At 41.9% G+C, this 18,871-nt stretch overlaps 1 protein-coding gene across 1 annotated transcript in view; it reads left to right on the top strand.

Moving 5' to 3' along the window:
• The window catches only part of cep112 (centrosomal protein 112), a 358,450-nt gene that overhangs the window by 223,618 nt on the left and 115,961 nt on the right, over positions 1-18,871 (top strand). The window contains exons 20-21 of the mRNA XM_068003888.1: positions 15,658-15,765; positions 18,146-18,328. Coding sequence (XP_067859989.1) covers positions 15,658-15,765; positions 18,146-18,328 — 291 coding nt within the window. The remainder of the gene's footprint in view (positions 1-15,657; positions 15,766-18,145; positions 18,329-18,871) is intronic.

The following is an 18,871-nucleotide window of genomic DNA, read 5'->3' as shown; positions in this document are numbered from 1 at the left end:
CTAAAGCCAGAGCTCCTTGGATGACAAAAGGCCACCGAATATACAACCCACCAAAAAAAAACAGAGAGAGAGAGGCAGAAACAAACATAGAAAAGACAGTAAATGACCTTCGGGTAAGCATACTCCAAGGCGGCCTTCGAGACACACGACAACGCAAAATCGTCGAGCAGAAATTGATAGCCAAATTCCGCACCCATGAGGACGGCCTCAACCGGGATCTTGGGTTCATGTCACGCTACACATAACCCCACCAGCGAACAAATGTTATCAGTTTTTAATGTAACGGGTCATTTGCTGTCTTTTCTATGTTTGTTTCTGCCTCTCTCTCTCTCTGTTTTTTTTTTGGTGGGTTGTATATTCGGTGGCTTTTTAGGTAACACCTCTCTGTCTGCACACTGTGATTGCCGTGGCAACGGGCAGTTGGAAAGACTATCTGTAATCACCAGGCATTGTTCTGTGATTTATAAATGCGAAGGATTCGAGGATTTCATTTCCACAACATTCACCTGAGGAAGGAGGAAGCCTCCGAAAGCTTGTGAATTTCAAATAAAATTGTTGGACTATAACTTGGTGTTGTAAAATTGTTTACAATAAGAGATAGTGAGTAAGATGAAACGGAAAAAAAGAGGTGTATGACAGATGTCAGGTTGATAACACAAGTGAGAACCAGCTGAATATAGAAAGTTCAGAGGGGAAGTGAAAAAGGAAATAATAGGGGCAAAGAGGGAGTATGAGAATAGACTGGTGGCCAAGATAAAAGGGAATCCAAAAGTTTTCAACAGGCATGTAAACAATAAACGGGTAGTAAGAGGAGGGGTGGGGCCGATTAGGGACTATAAAGGAGATCTTCTCATGGAGGCAGAGGGGATGGCTGAGGTACTAAATGAGAGCTTTGCATCTGTCTTTACCAAGGAAGAAGATGCTGCCAGAGTCTCATTAAGGAAAGATACAGTTGAGATACTGGATGGGCTAAAAATTGATAAAGAAGACGTACTTGAAAGGCTAGCTGTACTTAAAATAGATAAGTCACCCGGTCCGGATAGGATGCATCCTGGGTTGCTGAGGGAAGTAAGGGTAGAAATTGCGGAGGTACTGGCCATAATCTTCAAAACATCCGTAGATAGGGGGTGGTGCCAGAGGACTGGAGAATTGCAAATATTACACCCTTGTTCAAAAAAAGAGTGTAAGGATAAACCCAGAAACTATCAGCCAGTCAGTTTAACCTCAGTGGTGGGGAAACTTTTGGAAGTGATAATCCGGGACAGAATTAACGGTCACTTGGACGAGTGTGGATTGATTAGGGGAAGCCAGCACGGATTTGTTAAAGGCAAATCATGTTTAACTAACCTGATGGAGTTTTTTGATGAGGTAACAGAGAGGGTAGAAGAGGGCAATGCAGTTGATGTGGTGTATATGGACTTTCAAAAGGCGTTTGATAAAGTGCCACATGGTAGACTTATCATTAAGGTGGCAGGGCAGGTTGAGAAAGTGGTTAAAATTTAATGCAGAAAAATGTGAAGTGATACATTTCGGTAGGAAGAACGAGGAGAGGCAATATAAACTACAGGGCACAATTCTAAAAGGCGTACAAGAACAGGGAGATCTGGGGGTATATGTGCTCTGGTCGTTGAAGGTGGCAGGGCAGGTTGAGAAAGTGGTTAAAAAAGTATATGGGATCCTGGGCTTTATAAATAGAGGCATAGAGTACAAAAGTATGGAAGTCATGATGAACCTTTATAAAATACTGGTTCGGCCACAACTGGAGTGTTGTGTCCAGTTCTGGGCACCGCACTTTAGGAAAGATGTGAAGGCCTTAGAGAGGGTGCAGAAAAGATTTACTAGAATGATTCCAGGGATGAGGGACTTTAGTTACATGGATAGACTGGAGAAGCTGGGGTTGTTCTCCTTGGAACAGAGACGGTTGCAAGGAGATTTGATAAGAGGTATTCAAAATCATGAAGGGTCTAGACAGAGTAGATAGAGAGAAACTGTTCCCATGGGCGGAAGGGTCAAGAACCAGAGGACATAGATTTAAGGTGATTGGCAAAAGATCCAAAGGTGACATAAGGAAAAACTTTTTTACACAGCGAGTGGTTAGGATCTGGAATGCAGTGCCCGAGGGGCTGGTGGAGGCAGATTCAAAAGGGAACTGGATAAGTACTTGAAAGGAAAAAATTTGCAGGGCTACGGGGATAGGGCAGGGGAATGGGACTAGCTGGATTGCTCTTGCATAGAGCCTCCTTCCGTGCTGTAACCATTCTATGATTCTATGCAGCAGAAATGTAGTGGCCATAGCTTTAATCATTAGTTTGGCAAAATTGCTTCATCCAAAGGGTAAATAGGGGTTGCAGTGGCACAAGGCATTAGTGCGGGAGAAACCCATAACAGCTACTAAGATTCTAAATTTAAGTAAGGACAACTTCAACGGGATGAGACAGAGACTGTCCGCAGTAAACTGGGCAAATCTGTTAATGGGTAAAATGACAGAAGATCAGTGGGAGGTGTTCAAAAAAGAATTTAACGTGGTACAGAATCAATTTATACCCTTAAGGGGCAAGAGCTCTACTTGCCAAAAAAAAAACAACCATGGATGACAAAAGAGGCAAGGGACAACATAAGACTAAAAGCATATAAAAATACAAAAAATAGCACAGATCCTGGTGACTGGGAGAGAAACAAAGAACAGCAACGGGTGACAAAACAGATAGTAAGAGCTACAAAAAGTGAGTATGAAAAGAAACTTGCAAGGAATATCAAAATCAACATAATTTTTTACAATTATATAGGATCAAGAAGGTTGTCAAGAGCAATGTGGGACCCTTAAAAACTGATCATGGTGATAGTGTAAATGAAAATAAGGAAATGGCGGACATGTTAAATAATTATTTTGCATCAGTATTTACAGTAGAGGAAGAGGATAGCATGCCGGACACTCCAAGGAAACTAATTTTGAATCAGGGACGGATACTCACCATAATTAACGTAAGCAAATTAATAATAATGAAGAAAACAATGGCACTCGAGTGACAAATCTCCAGGACCAGATGATTTCCATCCTGGGGTTTTAAAGGAAGTCGGTGAGAACATTGCAGATGTTCTAACTACGAGCTTCCAAAGTTCTCTCGATTCAAGTATCGTTGCTTTAGATTTGAAAATTGCACGTCACTCCGCTATTTAAGAAAGGTGAGAGAGAGAAACCAGGGAATTATAGAACCAGTTAGCCTAACATCTGTTGTCAGGAAATTACTAGAATCTATAATTAACAATAGAATGACTGAACACCTTGAAAATTTTCAGCTGATCAGAGAAAGCCAGTATGGATTTGTAAAGGGTAGGTCATGAATGGCACTGAGGGAAGTGGTGGACTTATCCAAGAGGGAATCAAGCATTTCCAGCATTTCCTGTTTTTATTTCAAATTTCCAATATTTGTGGTTTCTTTGTCTAACTCTAAAAGTTTGGTTATGTTACCCATCGGAGGAAGATGACGAAGAAGGATCAGGCATTCAACGGGTTTGAGAATTTCCACATACCACTTACCAGATGCTGGTGTTGATTATTATTTGATATTCTTTTATTTTATTCTAATGTGTAATTTTTCAATACACATCAAAGAAACTTAAATTAGTTTATTTACTAGACTAATAAAACTATAAATAAACAGGGGAAGGAGCTGATTAGCTGGTAGCCAGTGAGTGTTCCTTTTGTTTTTGTTAAGTTTAGTAAACAATCTAATAAATCGGGGCATGGAAGGGCAGCTCACACCCGTCAAATGCGCATCCTGTGCCATGTGGGAACTCCAGGACGCTTCCTGTGTCCTGGACAACCACAGATGCAGGAAGTGTTGTCAGCTGGAGGAGCTCAAGCTCTGGATTTCGGAGCTTGAGCAGCAGCTGGCGCCACTGCAGTGTATCCGCGAGGCTGAGAGCTACATGGATAGCACGTTTCAGGAGGTGGTCACCCCGCAGCTTCAGAGAGTGCAGGCAGAGAGGGACTGGGTGACAAGGAGGACCAGGCAGGTTGTGCAAGAGTCCCCCAAGTGCATCTCACCCTCTAACTGGTGAGGAGAGGGTTCCTCTGTGGAGTGCAGCCAGAGCCAAGTCCACAGCACCATGGATGGCTCAGCTGTACAGTGGGGGGAGGAGAAAAAGGTCAGGAGAGCAATAGTGATAGGCGATTCTATAGTTAGGGGAGCAGATAGGCGTTTCTGCGCCTGCAGACGTGATTCCAGGATGGTATGTTGCCTCCCTGGTGCCAGGGTCAAGAATGTCAGCGGCTGCAGAACATTCCGTTGGGTGGAGGAGCGGATGTGAACAGCCAGAGGTCATGATCCCTATCAGTACCAATGACAAAGGGAGAAAGAAGGATGATGTCCTGCAGGCAGATTTTAAGGAGTCAGGAAAGAGATTAATAAGCAGGACCTCAAAGATAGTAATCTCCAGATTACTCCCGGTGCCACCCGCCAGTGAGTATAGAAATGGGAGGATAGAGCAGACAAATACGTGGCTGGAGATATGGTGCAGGACGAGGGCTTTAGATTCCTGGTGCATTGGGACCAGTTCTGGGGAAGGTGGGACCTGTACAGGCTGGATGGGTTGCATCTCAATGGAGCTGGGACCAATGTCCTCATGGGGAGGTTCACTAGTGCTGTGGGGAGGGGTTAAACTAATTTGGCAGGGGGATGGGCACCAGGGTATAGCAATGGAAAGGAGAAACAAGGGGCACAAAGGATCGGGGGAGAAAGATAGCACTCGAGCAAGTAATAGTGCAGTATGAGGTGGGATCAGACTAAGAGAGAGTACAAGAAAGTCTAGGACTGGTTTACAGTGCACGTGTGTAAACACATGAAGCGTGGTAAACAAGGTTGGTGAGCTGCAGGCGCAAAAAGCCACATGGGAATAGGATGTTGTGGCAATAACGGAGACCTGGCTCAAAAAAGGGCAGGATTGGATACTAAATATTCCTGGAACCAAGGTGATCAGGAAAGATAGGGAAGGAAAGAAAAGAAGGGGGGTGGCAGAATTGATTAAGGAGAATATTTCAGTACCGGAGAGAGAGGATGTCCTGGAGGGGTCAAGGACAGAATCTATTTGGTTACAGTTAAGAAATAAAAGAGGTGCCATTACACTACTGGGTGTATTCTACAGGCCACTAACTAGAGGGAAGGATATAGAAGAGCAAATTTTCAGGAAAATTACAGAGAGGTGCAAAAGCTATAGAGTAGTGATAACTGGAGAGTTCAACTATCCGAATATAGACTGGGATAACATTAATATAAGGGGCAAAGAGGGAGAGGAATTTTTGAAGTGTGTTCAGGATAACTTTCTTGACCAGTACGTTTCCGGCCCAACGAGGAAGGAGCATTGCTGGGCTTAGTTCTAGGGAATGAGGCGGGCCAAGTGGAGCAAGTGTCAGTGGGGGAGCATTTAGGGAGCAGCGATCATAGTATCATAAGGTTTAGAATAGCTATGGAAAAGGACACGGACTGCTCCTAAAGTAAAAATACTCAATTGGAGGAGGGCCAATTTTAATGGGATGAGAACAGATCTGGCCGGGATAAATTAGAATCAAAGATTGGCAGGCAAAACTGTAATTGAACAGTGGGCGGCCTGGGTACAGTCTAGGCACATTCCCACGAGGCAGAAAGGCAGGGCAACTAAAGCCAGAGCTCCTTGGATGACAAAAGGCCACCGAATATACAACCCACCAAAAAAAAACAGAGAGAGAGAGGCAGAAACAAACATAGAAAAGACAGTAAATGACCTTCGGGTAAGCATACTCCAAGGCGGCCTTCGAGACACACGACAACGCAAAATCGTCGAGCAGAAATTGATAGCCAAATTCCGCACCCATGAGGACGGCCTCAACCGGGATCTTGGGTTCATGTCACGCTACACATAACCCCACCAGCGAACAAATGTTATCAGTTTTTAATGTAACGGGTCATTTGCTGTCTTTTCTATGTTTGTTTCTGCCTCTCTCTCTCTCTGTTTTTTTTTTGGTGGGTTGTATATTCGGTGGCTTTTTAGGTAACACCTCTCTGTCTGCACACTGTGATTGCCGTGGCAACGGGCAGTTGGAAAGACTATCTGTAATCACCAGGCATTGTTCTGTGATTTATAAATGCGAAGGATTCGAGGATTTCATTTCCACAACATTCACCTGAGGAAGGAGGAAGCCTCCGAAAGCTTGTGAATTTCAAATAAAATTGTTGGACTATAACTTGGTGTTGTAAAATTGTTTACAATAAGAGATAGTGAGTAAGATGAAACGGAAAAAAAGAGGTGTATGACAGATGTCAGGTTGATAACACAAGTGAGAACCAGCTGAATATAGAAAGTTCAGAGGGGAAGTGAAAAAGGAAATAATAGGGGCAAAGAGGGAGTATGAGAATAGACTGGTGGCCAAGATAAAAGGGAATCCAAAAGTTTTCAACAGGCATGTAAACAATAAACGGGTAGTAAGAGGAGGGGTGGGGCCGATTAGGGACTATAAAGGAGATCTTCTCATGGAGGCAGAGGGGATGGCTGAGGTACTAAATGAGAGCTTTGCATCTGTCTTTACCAAGGAAGAAGATGCTGCCAGAGTCTCATTAAGGAAAGATACAGTTGAGATACTGGATGGGCTAAAAATTGATAAAGAAGACGTACTTGAAAGGCTAGCTGTACTTAAAATAGATAAGTCACCCGGTCCGGATAGGATGCATCCTGGGTTGCTGAGGGAAGTAAGGGTAGAAATTGCGGAGGTACTGGCCATAATCTTCAAAACATCCGTAGATAGGGGGTGGTGCCAGAGGACTGGAGAATTGCAAATATTACACCCTTGTTCAAAAAAAGAGTGTAAGGATAAACCCAGAAACTATCAGCCAGTCAGTTTAACCTCAGTGGTGGGGAAACTTTTGGAAGTGATAATCCGGGACAGAATTAACGGTCACTTGGACGAGTGTGGATTGATTAGGGGAAGCCAGCACGGATTTGTTAAAGGCAAATCATGTTTAACTAACCTGATGGAGTTTTTTGATGAGGTAACAGAGAGGGTAGAAGAGGGCAATGCAGTTGATGTGGTGTATATGGACTTTCAAAAGGCGTTTGATAAAGTGCCACATGGTAGACTTATCATTAAGATTGCAGCCCATGGAATAAAGGGGGCAGTAGCAACATGGATACAGAATTGGCTAAGTGACAGGAAACAGAGAGTAGTGGTGAATGGTTGTTTTACAGACTGGAGGGAGGTGTACAGTGGTGTTCCCCAGGGGTCGTGCTGGGACCACTGCTTTTCTTGATATATGTTAATGACTTGGACTTGGTTGTACAGGGCACAATTTCCAAATTTGCAGATGACACAAAACTTGGAAGGGTAATAAACAGTGAGGAGGATAGTAATAGACTTCAAGAGGATATAGACAGGCTGGTGGCATGGGCGGACACGTGGCAGATGAAATTTAATGCAGAAAAATGTGAAGTGATACATTTCGGTAGGAAGAACGAGGAGAGGCAATATAAACTACAGGGCACAATTCTAAAAGGCGTACAAGAACAGGGAGATCTGGGGGTATATGTGCTCTGGTCGTTGAAGGTGGCAGGGCAGGTTGAGAAAGTGGTTAAAAAAGTATATGGGATCCTGGGCTTTATAAATAGAGGCATAGAGTACAAAAGTATGGAAGTCATGATGAACCTTTATAAAATACTGGTTCGGCCACAACTGGAGTGTTGTGTCCAGTTCTGGGCACCGCACTTTAGGAAAGATGTGAAGGCCTTAGAGAGGGTGCAGAAAAGATTTACTAGAATGATTCCAGGGATGAGGGACTTTAGTTACATGGATAGACTGGAGAAGCTGGGGTTGTTCTCCTTGGAACAGAGACGGTTGCAAGGAGATTTGATAAGAGGTATTCAAAATCATGAAGGGTCTAGACAGAGTAGATAGAGAGAAACTGTTCCCATGGGCGGAAGGGTCAAGAACCAGAGGACATAGATTTAAGGTGATTGGCAAAAGATCCAAAGGTGACATAAGGAAAAACTTTTTTACACAGCGAGTGGTTAGGATCTGGAATGCAGTGCCCGAGGGGCTGGTGGAGGCAGATTCAAAAGGGAACTGGATAAGTACTTGAAAGGAAAAAATTTGCAGGGCTACGGGGATAGGGCAGGGGAATGGGACTAGCTGGATTGCTCTTGCATAGAGCCTCCTTCCGTGCTGTAACCATTCTATGATTCTATGCAGCAGAAATGTAGTGGCCATAGCTTTAATCATTAGTTTGGCAAAATTGCTTCATCCAAAGGGTAAATAGGGGTTGCAGTGGCACAAGGCATTAGTGCGGGAGAAACCCATAACAGCTACTAAGATTCTAAATTTAAGTAAGGACAACTTCAACGGGATGAGACAGAGACTGTCCGCAGTAAACTGGGCAAATCTGTTAATGGGTAAAATGACAGAAGATCAGTGGGAGGTGTTCAAAAAAGAATTTAACGTGGTACAGAATCAATTTATACCCTTAAGGGGCAAGAGCTCTACTTGCCAAAAAAAAAACAACCATGGATGACAAAAGAGGCAAGGGACAACATAAGACTAAAAGCATATAAAAATACAAAAAATAGCACAGATCCTGGTGACTGGGAGAGAAACAAAGAACAGCAACGGGTGACAAAACAGATAGTAAGAGCTACAAAAAGTGAGTATGAAAAGAAACTTGCAAGGAATATCAAAATCAACATAATTTTTTACAATTATATAGGATCAAGAAGGTTGTCAAGAGCAATGTGGGACCCTTAAAAACTGATCATGGTGATAGTGTAAATGAAAATAAGGAAATGGCGGACATGTTAAATAATTATTTTGCATCAGTATTTACAGTAGAGGAAGAGGATAGCATGCCGGACACTCCAAGGAAACTAATTTTGAATCAGGGACGGATACTCACCATAATTAACGTAAGCAAATTAATAATAATGAAGAAAACAATGGCACTCGAGTGACAAATCTCCAGGACCAGATGATTTCCATCCTGGGGTTTTAAAGGAAGTCGGTGAGAACATTGCAGATGTTCTAACTACGAGCTTCCAAAGTTCTCTCGATTCAAGTATCGTTGCTTTAGATTTGAAAATTGCACGTCACTCCGCTATTTAAGAAAGGTGAGAGAGAGAAACCAGGGAATTATAGAACCAGTTAGCCTAACATCTGTTGTCAGGAAATTACTAGAATCTATAATTAACAATAGAATGACTGAACACCTTGAAAATTTTCAGCTGATCAGAGAAAGCCAGTATGGATTTGTAAAGGGTAGGTCATGCCTGACAAACCTGACTGAATTTTTTGAAGAGGTGACTAAAGTAGTGGATAGGGGACTGTCTATGGATGTTGTTTATATGGACTTCCAGAAGGCATTCGATGAAGTCCCTCAGAAGAGACTGTTAGCTAAAACTGAAACTCATGGAATTGAGGGCAAATTATTGACCTTGTTAGGAAATTGGCCGAGCGGCAGGAGACAGAGAGTAGGGATAATGGGCAGGTACTCAAATTGGCAGGATGTGACTCGTGGTGTCCCACAGGGATCTGTGTTGGGGCCTCAACTATTCACTGTATTTATTAACTATTTAGATGATGGATAGAGAGCCACATATCCAAGTTTGCTGATGACACAAAGATAGGTAGCATTGTAAGCAGTATTGATGGAAGCATAAAATTACAGAGATATTAATAGATTAAGTGAATGGGCAAAACTGTGGCAAATGGATTTCAATGCAGGCAAGTGTGAGGCCATCCACTTTGGACCTAAAAAGGATAGATCTGAGTACTTTCTAAATGGTGACAAGCTCGAAACAGTGGAGGTCCAAAGAGACTTAGGGCTCCATGTACATAGATCATTAAAATGTCACGGACAGGTACAGAAAATAATCACAAAGGCAAATGGAATGCTGGCCTTTATATCTAGAGGACTAGAATACAAGGGGGTAGAAGTTATGCTGCAGCTATACAAAGCCCTGGTTAGACCACACCCTGAAGTACTGTGTTCAGTTCGGGGCAACGCATCTTAGGAAGGATATATTGGCCTTGGAGGGAGTGCAGCATAGATTTACTAGAATGATACCTGGACTCCAAGGGTTGAATTACAAAAGGAAATTACACCAACTGGGGTTGTATCCCCTGGAATTTAGAAGATTAGGGAGTGATTTGATCGAAGTTTTCAAGATATTAAGGGGAACTGGTAGGGTAGATAGAAAGAAACCCTCTCCACTGGTTGACTAGGACTAGGGGACATAGCCTAAAAATTAGAGCCAGGACTTTCAGGAGTGAAGTTCAGAAATACTTCTACACACAAAGGGTGGAAGAAGTTTGGAACTCTCTTCCGCAAACAGCAGTTGATGCTAACTCAATTGTTAATTTTAAATCTGAGATTGATAGATTTTTGTTAACCAAAGGTATTAAGGGATAAGGGGCTTCGGCAGGGATATGGAATTTGGTCACCGATCAGCCAGGACCTCATTGAATGGTGGAATAGGCTCGAAGGGCTAAATGGCCTCCTCCTGTTCCTATGTTCCGAGTGCATCAACAAGCTGTACCGCATCAGTCAGTGAGGGATGCAGGCTTAATGCTATGTACAACTATGTTCCAGATCTCAGCCTCTGTGCTGTGAAGAGGTAAAATGAGAGGGATGGTCATTCCCAGGTCTGTATCCCATCCTTCCTCACAACTAGTTCAGAGTGACATTGGTAGGGCTCTGCGAGCATTTTGCCTGCCTTCCTACATAATTATGATGTGGAGATGCCGGTGATGGACTGGGGTTGACAATTGTAAACAATTTTACAACACCAAGTTATAGTCCAGCAATTTTATTTTAAATTCACAAGCTTTCGGAGGCTTCCCCCTTCGTCAGGTGAACGTCGTTCACCTGACGAAGGGGGAAGCCTCCGAAAGCTTGTGAATTTAAAATAAAATTGCTGGACTATAACTTGGTGTTGTAAAATTGTTTACAATCCTACATAATTAGCCACAGATGGTTGCAGGCTTGGGTAGATGAGAGGCAATCGGAGAAATCATTAAGCTGATGGAACTATTTTTTGCAATATGATCCTTAATGTTTTTGTTATTGTTAAAGACAATACAGTTTTATAAAAACAGAAAAACTGATGAAAGCCTGGGTGAGAATTCTCCTCAAACCTGCTAGATGTACCAATGGATACATTTATAAATGTGCACTCCTGCTGTGCACAAAACAACATTTTCAATTGACTAAAGCCAATCCAACCTTGAGTTCACTTTTCACTTGACCTTTTTAAAGCACACCTCTTCCCTCCCCCTCCCCCCCCACCCATGTAATTGTACACAAGTTTCTGATAATTTGTCTTTAAAAAGCAGAAAGCTGTGTTTTTCCTTTTTGCTAATTTTCCAAAGTGTCGGCCTTGGCTCAGTTGGTAGCACTCTCACCTCTTGAGTCAGAAGGTCATGGGTTCAAGCCCACTCTAGAGACTAAAGCTCATAATCTAGGCTGACAGTGCAGTGAAGTACTGAGGGAATGCTGCACTGTCGGAGGTGGCGACTTTCAGGTGAGATGATAAACTGAGGTGGACATAAATCCTACTATTCAAAGAAAAACACTGGGAATTCTCCTGGTGTCCGAACCAACATCTAACCCTCAACAAACATCATTTACAAAAATAAACGATTTTCTGGTTATTTTTGGGACCTTGCTGTGCACAAATTATATTACAACAGTAACTACACTTCAAAAAGTATTTAATTGGCCCTAAAGTGCTTTGGGACGTCCTGAGGCTGTGAACCACGCTACACAAATGCAAGTTTTTTCTTCTTTTAAACACGTTTCTGAACAGGAGCAATCTCAGGGCAGTGCTAAGGAACTGGATTAGTCCACGATTGCCTTCTCCTTGTGTAGCACCACTGTTTACGCACTTTACTTTTCCCCTAAAATTAGGGATCAGAGGAATAATATGGCCCCTGGTGGTGATGGGCGGTCTGTATCCTCGGCAGCTCTGACACTTTCAGGCTGTTTTTTTGGCTGCACCTCATGCTCATCCTAAAATCACACTGAAAGTTGACCATGTAATTACTTTGGAAGTGTGGATTTCGTGGGTTGCATAATCCCTGCAGCACCGTTGATTCCGGCAAAGGACAAGTTCATTTTGCAAAGGAAAAAAAAATTTAGCTTCAAATCAGGAAACACTCTTGCGAGGAATTTAGTTTTCCACTGTTACTAATTGATCCCAGCACTGATGTATAAGAATAGATTGCTTCCAAATGACATGCTTTGAAGTGAGGAAAGCTATGAAGTTCAGCACAGTAACTTTCAGACCAACAACTAAATCTGTTTGATAGTTAGCAGTTACACTTATCACTTGGAGGACACCAGTTTACTTGTCATCGAGGTCTGTATTGAAGTTGACTGAAGATTGGAATAGTTTAGGTTTTATTAGAAATTAAACTGCATTGTGATAACTTGGGGAAATCAACTGATAAGTACGTTTGTTCATGAATAGAAGTTGTTATTCCGATTGCCCTTTAGTGGAGTATACTGTAGCTATTAACACATCATTTCCCAGTGCACAATGCAGTGCCATCTGGTGAATATATAAGTGAAAATGATTTGACATTCTGCAAGAAAAATAAGAGAATTTTTCAAAATTAATTTCTTTTTTGCAGGTAGCAATATTTGGCTGAAAAACACACACTTTTATGAATCATGGTTGTCGGACATCTGAACATCAGATAAATCAAATGTTAATTTTTCACATTTTGTAGACTGATCCTCAGCCATTGGAAGCTTGACCCTGTGTGATTTCAGTACTGGAGGGAATAGGCTTGATTCAGCATCGGGTCGGGTGGGATGTAATTATGAAGATGCTCAAGGTCAGGGTCTACCTTGATTTGTTTTCTCAGCTATTTTCAGATGATTGGATGGTGTGTAAAGAATTTACAGGGTGCTTAGCTTATGCAAACTTTCAATCACAAAGGAAGTTAGTAAAGCCGCCTCGTCACTGTTTACGCCTCGCACCAGAAACTTGAGCCACAACTGCTGCCGAATGTTTAATTGGGTTTGAGCTCAAGCACGAGTTTCCAGGACCGGGAAAGAGGCAGATCAGCAGGCAGCTTAATGGCAGCGAGCGGATGACAGAACAGCTGGTTACGTCAAACCAGTGAGTCCTTACTGTCCAGGAGACCTGAGGTGATGGATCTCCAGCAGGCTGCCTTTACAACATCAAATTCAAGAATACCTCCCAGGTTCTGCCATGTACGAGATATTTTTATTGATTTTTTTCACCTCTTAGAAAGCTGATTAGGATGAGTTACTGAGCTTGAAAGTGCAATGGAGCTGATATTAAAACAAAAAAAAAGTTGGGGAGGAAACTCAAAATGATAATTAATATAGAAGAATTATGATTAACATTTTTTTAAAACCTTAAGAACTCTGAGCGTACACATTGTTGATTTACATTTTCCCCATTCTCTTTCCCACTCTCCCTTGGATAGAACAAAACCCTGGTCATTTGTTTCAGTGGAGAGCAATGCAGGTAGTCTGTTTTTATTTTAATTCAATCTTCAAGTGTTTATATGCAGATCCAAGTTTTTCTGGAGATGCCCCACTCTTTGATTGGGTCCAATTGGCTTTGTTATCACAGCTATGCCAGGGCACTGCTCATTCAGCAGCCAGAGCATCCTGCTTGGTCTTAGTCCCCACAGGGTTGTCCACATTTATAGAATTCTGCTAGGAAGGCGAACCAAGCTACTGGCTGAGAACGAATAATGCTTCTCACAGTTGATGCTGATGGTCTAGCTTTCTTTTGCGCTGGGTCTCAGACCTGTGTTGTAACAACTGATCATACCACTCAGTACCAATGAGACAGAATGTTTTTCCTTTCTTTTACTATATTTTGTGTGCTTTAGATATCGGATCTTTCATGAAGCCAACAGTTTGAGTGGGCTTGTAAGACAGTGAAATACTAAAAAAGAAAATTATGGAGAATATTCCATTAACACATACCAGCACAGTTTAAATTTGTAATTCTTAATACTAAAGGAAACATTTAACTGAGGTAGTAATTTCTAACAGTACAGGATGAGACCTCAGTGTGGTGGGGATCATGACAGACTTTCAAGCTCACTTGTCATCATTGGCCTGTGCAGAGCTGGCACCATCGGGGAAAAGTATGGAGTGACGTGTGTGACCGGCATGAGCACAAGGATCTCAACCCCACTTAAATACATGGAGCTGTCTTTGACAGGTTGCACTTTTAGATCAAAATGAGTAATGGTCAGTGCTGTGATTGACACTTAGCAGGTTTGCCCATGTAGGGAGGAAGTAGCAGTAGTGGAATCAGACCCATTGTACAGAATCACATCTCCTGTAGGCTTTTGTGAACAGTTTCTGATTATCTCACCAACCTAGCTAAAGGGAGCTTGGTGACAACCTCTAATGGGGAGTAGATGGTGAAAAAGGACTTTAGTATGGGAGAGGGAGGCTGTGGGAATACAGCATTGATGGTGAGTATTGGCAAGTCTTTCAGGGTGTGGATGAAGAACATATGGTTTACAAGTGCAATCGCTGTTGGTGAATTATGAGTGAAAGAACATTGAAAACTATTTTTATTCCTTTTTGTTTTATTTTTTTCTTGTTGTCAATATTTGGGTCTCTCCAAAAAAAAATCACACCATTCCTTAATCTGGAGGGGAGCAGCGCTCCCAGGTCTCTACCACTTCTAATTTAGTTGCTTGGAGGTAGATGAGAATTTTGTTGCCCTCCCATGCCCTGTCCCACCCCACTTTGCAAAACATTGAACACCTCCTGAGGATGTCTCTTTGATAGGCATGGGTGAGGTCAGCAACTTACTGTGTGTGGAATGACAGGTGCAAACCTGCATCCTACCACACCATAGAGTACTCGTTTGGAGCACTAAACCATGCTGCTGTCCTGTCATTTGTGGGCTAATATTAAATTGTTAAGAGCGTCTTCAAGTGGGTTTAAGAACTTGGTACGTTGATGCAAATAGTGTGAGTTAAAGTTCGGGATTTTCATACATCTGAAGTATCATTCCCCGTAGGCAGTGAAATTATTAAGCAGACTCACAGGATCTGGAATAAAAATGCTGGCCTACAACCTTCAACATCCACTATCTGCCTGCCTGTCAGTGTTACCAGAAAGTCAATGAAGACGCCATACAGGACTAGCACTGATTTAACTCAGTATTGGAACCATCTTTTACCAACTCCACAATGGGTTAACCTGCTGCTTTGATAGTTTCAGTTTTCACTGTATAATTCATATTGCTCAGATCAGCCTGCTGATGGCTCGGGGACAGAATCTGTAACTGGAGGAGGCCTTTATGCAAAGGAAAGTGGCAAGTGTATTTGAAGTTTGCTTCTGATCCTGATTTGATTGATTTACTTTGTCAACAGTTTTCCTTTAAACTTTGTTCTTTTTAAAAATGTTCATTTTTTTTTAACTGCTTCTGGTTTTTCGCAAAGGACAAGCAGTGAAGAATGTATCTTGACTTTGTTTTAAATAGAAACCAAAAATAGCTGCTCAAACGTAATCATGGTTTAATCCCATCCTGGACTCACTTTGTTTAAAGCTCTATTTGGTGTAGTGAAATAGTTATAGATTTTTGTCTCTATGACAGTGTCAAATCAAAAATTCTCTTTTTTGCATTTTATAGATGGAGAAGGTTGAGGCAGATCTAAGTAGATCAAAATCTGTCCGAGAGAAGCAATCAAAAGAATTCTCTTGGCAGTTGGAGGAACTCAAGCAACGATATGAACAACAGGTAAGTATAATCAGATTCTTTTTTACTTTTATGGAAACAAAGATTTTCTGTCTTTTCAGGAAATACTTAGAATAATTTTGGTCACTTGGGATTCAGTGTAAAACAATAGTGATTTTGATTGTGCCACATTATCTTTACTCTGCACTCATTATACCAGGGTCCTTGGGAACCAAGCATTTTAGCATTCAAATGAACAGTGTGTTGCACTGAGTGATCAGTAACACTGCATTAATAGGACATGAAGAAAAAAATGGGAGAATGACAGGAAGAGTGAAGGCAAGGTGTGTTTATTGTAGTAAAGGCGTTATAGTAGGCTAATCATTACACTGCTCCAAGTAGAATGAACCCACCTCCAATGCTGGACACCGCTGACCCAGATAACAGAGGAAGTATCCGCTGTGAAAAGTGTCTCTGCATCATGATGTCCGAAGAAGATGCAACAAGGTTTACTGCCTAATCCTCCTTTGCGGGGGAGAAGTGAGAAGAAAATGAGATGCAATTTTGCACAGCTAGATATAAAATTCAAATAATGTATTTATTATTGATTAACAATAACTATGAATGCCCTTTCAGTGCATCTGTTTTGTTTGTTTGATAACGCTCTTGTGAAGTGCCTTGGGATGTTTTACTACATTAAAGGCACTATATAAATGCAAGTTGTTGTTGTAAACTGGGCAACAGTTCTGCTTTAAAATTGCGAGCTCTTGTTTTCCCTCACTGACGAGCACAAAAATCCTAATCCCAAAATGTTGCCTTCCATTGCTTTTCTCTTTGTCTTCTGCTGCATGTCTAATCCTCCTTTAATTTTTTAAGCATCTTTCTTTTTGAAATAATAAATTATTGAATTATGTAGGGCTGCGTTGTGAATGTAAGCAGCGTTGTATCAGTTCAGTGCAGGGCAGTGCAAACTAAACTAATGAATATTAGAGCAGTGCTTCACAGTGCGGTTTTGTAATGTAGTGATTCACTAGGAGGGTCGTGGTAAACAGCAAATCTTGGCTTTATTGTTTGTGTGCGGAGGGGAGGAAGGGAGAGTGTTACCATTTTCAAGATTGAGTGTGTCTTTAGTTAAATGTGTAAAGAAAGTTCGAATCGATACGTCCCTTGGGGTAGAATTTATTAATTGGTTTCAGTTTGAAAGTTGCCTAAGGGTTAAGTGCTCTTAGAATGCCCTGCGCATGTAGAAACATTTGGGAGTGATCTAGCTATCAGCTGTTAGACAAGAGAATGTCTGTGCTTAAAATGAGCTTATATCTTTTGGTCCGAACGCCACCTCGACGAAAATCAACCAAAACTGAAGAAAAATGTAAGTGACTGTTCCTAGCAGCTGTGTGGCCTGGCATTTGCTGGAAATCTGGCATCCTGCAGGCCCCTATTCATCACCTGCTTCAAAGCCAGCCTAGCTGCCTATAGTCAGAAGGCCAGGTAGGGTGCCATTGTGCACAGTCTGGGAGGATTAGTATCAAAGCAGTAGAAAGTAGGCCTCGGTTTCATACTACCATTCAAACCTAGTGAGAAGAGCTGAGGATTGGCCAAGGTCACAGTATCCAGCGTGGTGTAGGGACTGAGAACAGAATATTGGGGAATAGACTGCTTTATGTGTAATCATAGCGAGCTACCAGCACAGCAGGCGTCCTGCTGAACACGTAAGTCTGTTTATTTCAGAATCACGTAGCTGACAGCGAGATAATGCTCCGGCTTTCATGTAAAAACGACTGTAAATTGGTTGATTTTGTCTGTGTGGAAATGGAACAGTAGAATCGAATCCTGCTGATTTTTCCACAAAAACAAAATCCGAATTCCATTCTGTAAAGATTTAAGGGTAAAAAAAAACCTTTGTGCGTGTTTTCATTGAAACCTCATTTCTAATTTGAATAGCTGCAGAAATCGGCATCTAACGGTTCACATAGTAAGGATTAGGTTTTACAGTTTCCAGTTTTATAGAAATATAGTTTTGGGCCAGTTATTACTGCCACAGAGAGAAAAAAGTACATATATATATGTAATCACGACTTCTGCAAAAGATATTGGTGGATTTATTGTTTTTCTATTCATAGTTATTGTGAAAAGAACTGGAAAAATAATCAATTTGCAAAAGTGGGGTGGGGCGGTGGGGGTTGGTTGTGGGGGGGGGGGAGGTAAGAGGGAGCTCCCGGTGTATATAATGAGCAAATTCAATGGAGTGTTTTAACACCTGCAGAGGGGTGCTGTCACAATGACGTAGGAATTTTGTTTTGCTTTGGGGGTAAAAAAAAGGAACATTTTTGACAAATTGATCAATTTAAGAGGAATTAGGAGAGGGAAAAATGCAGCAGAAGAATTGTTGTCATGGTAACAGTGATGTGGTATTGATGAACAGTACTCTTCCTTGTCCAATCAGATAGTCGAATCGAAACTGGAGCATGAGCAGGAGAAGACACACCTATTCCAGCAGCACAACGCGGAAAAGGACAGCCTGGTCCGAGAGCACGAACGTGAGATAGATAACTTGGAGAAACAGCTTCGCGCCGCCATAGTAGAGCATGAAAACCAGACTCAGGAATGGAGGAGGCGAGACTCGCAGGTGAAAATGGCTGACATGTTTTTTTTCCTTTCTGGTTTATTTTGCTAAATAAAAAATCTATTACTTTGAATGTTTGCAAGTATAGTTGCAATATAATACGTTTTTGAGAGCGTTGGAATTGTATGCCTGATCGCCGATTTAGTGGGGGGGCGTGCAGCCCTTCGCGTATGAGTCTTCTAATGCCGGATAGGGATAAATAAAGCTTAATCTGCAGAAACTGCAGGTTGCCAGCTTTAAAATGTCCCCTGATGCGATACAATTTGGCCTTTCACTTTCACCTGGAGTCACGGTTCCATTATTTTGGATTTCTTCCGTAAACTGGGAATTGCACTTGGTCTTTGTGATACGCGTGAGTCGAACATTCACGTTTTATTATTTATTTTTATTTTGCTCTGTGGGAAACCACACATCATTTTTATTCCCCCCCCCCACCCCAAAATCCCTCATTTTTGTACTACTGGATACCCTGACTGTGAGCGTTATTGAATTTGTGAGGTTTAGACACATTGCTCTCCCCCAGAGTTTTTTTTTGTTGTTTTGTTT

Source organism: Heptranchias perlo, chromosome 23, assembly GCF_035084215.1.
Source record: "Heptranchias perlo isolate sHepPer1 chromosome 23, sHepPer1.hap1, whole genome shotgun sequence".
In the NCBI taxonomy this organism is placed as follows: Eukaryota; Metazoa; Chordata; class Chondrichthyes; order Hexanchiformes; family Hexanchidae; genus Heptranchias; species Heptranchias perlo.
Note: the sequence above shows the minus strand (reverse complement) of the source record. Positions and strands in the feature narration are given on the sequence as shown.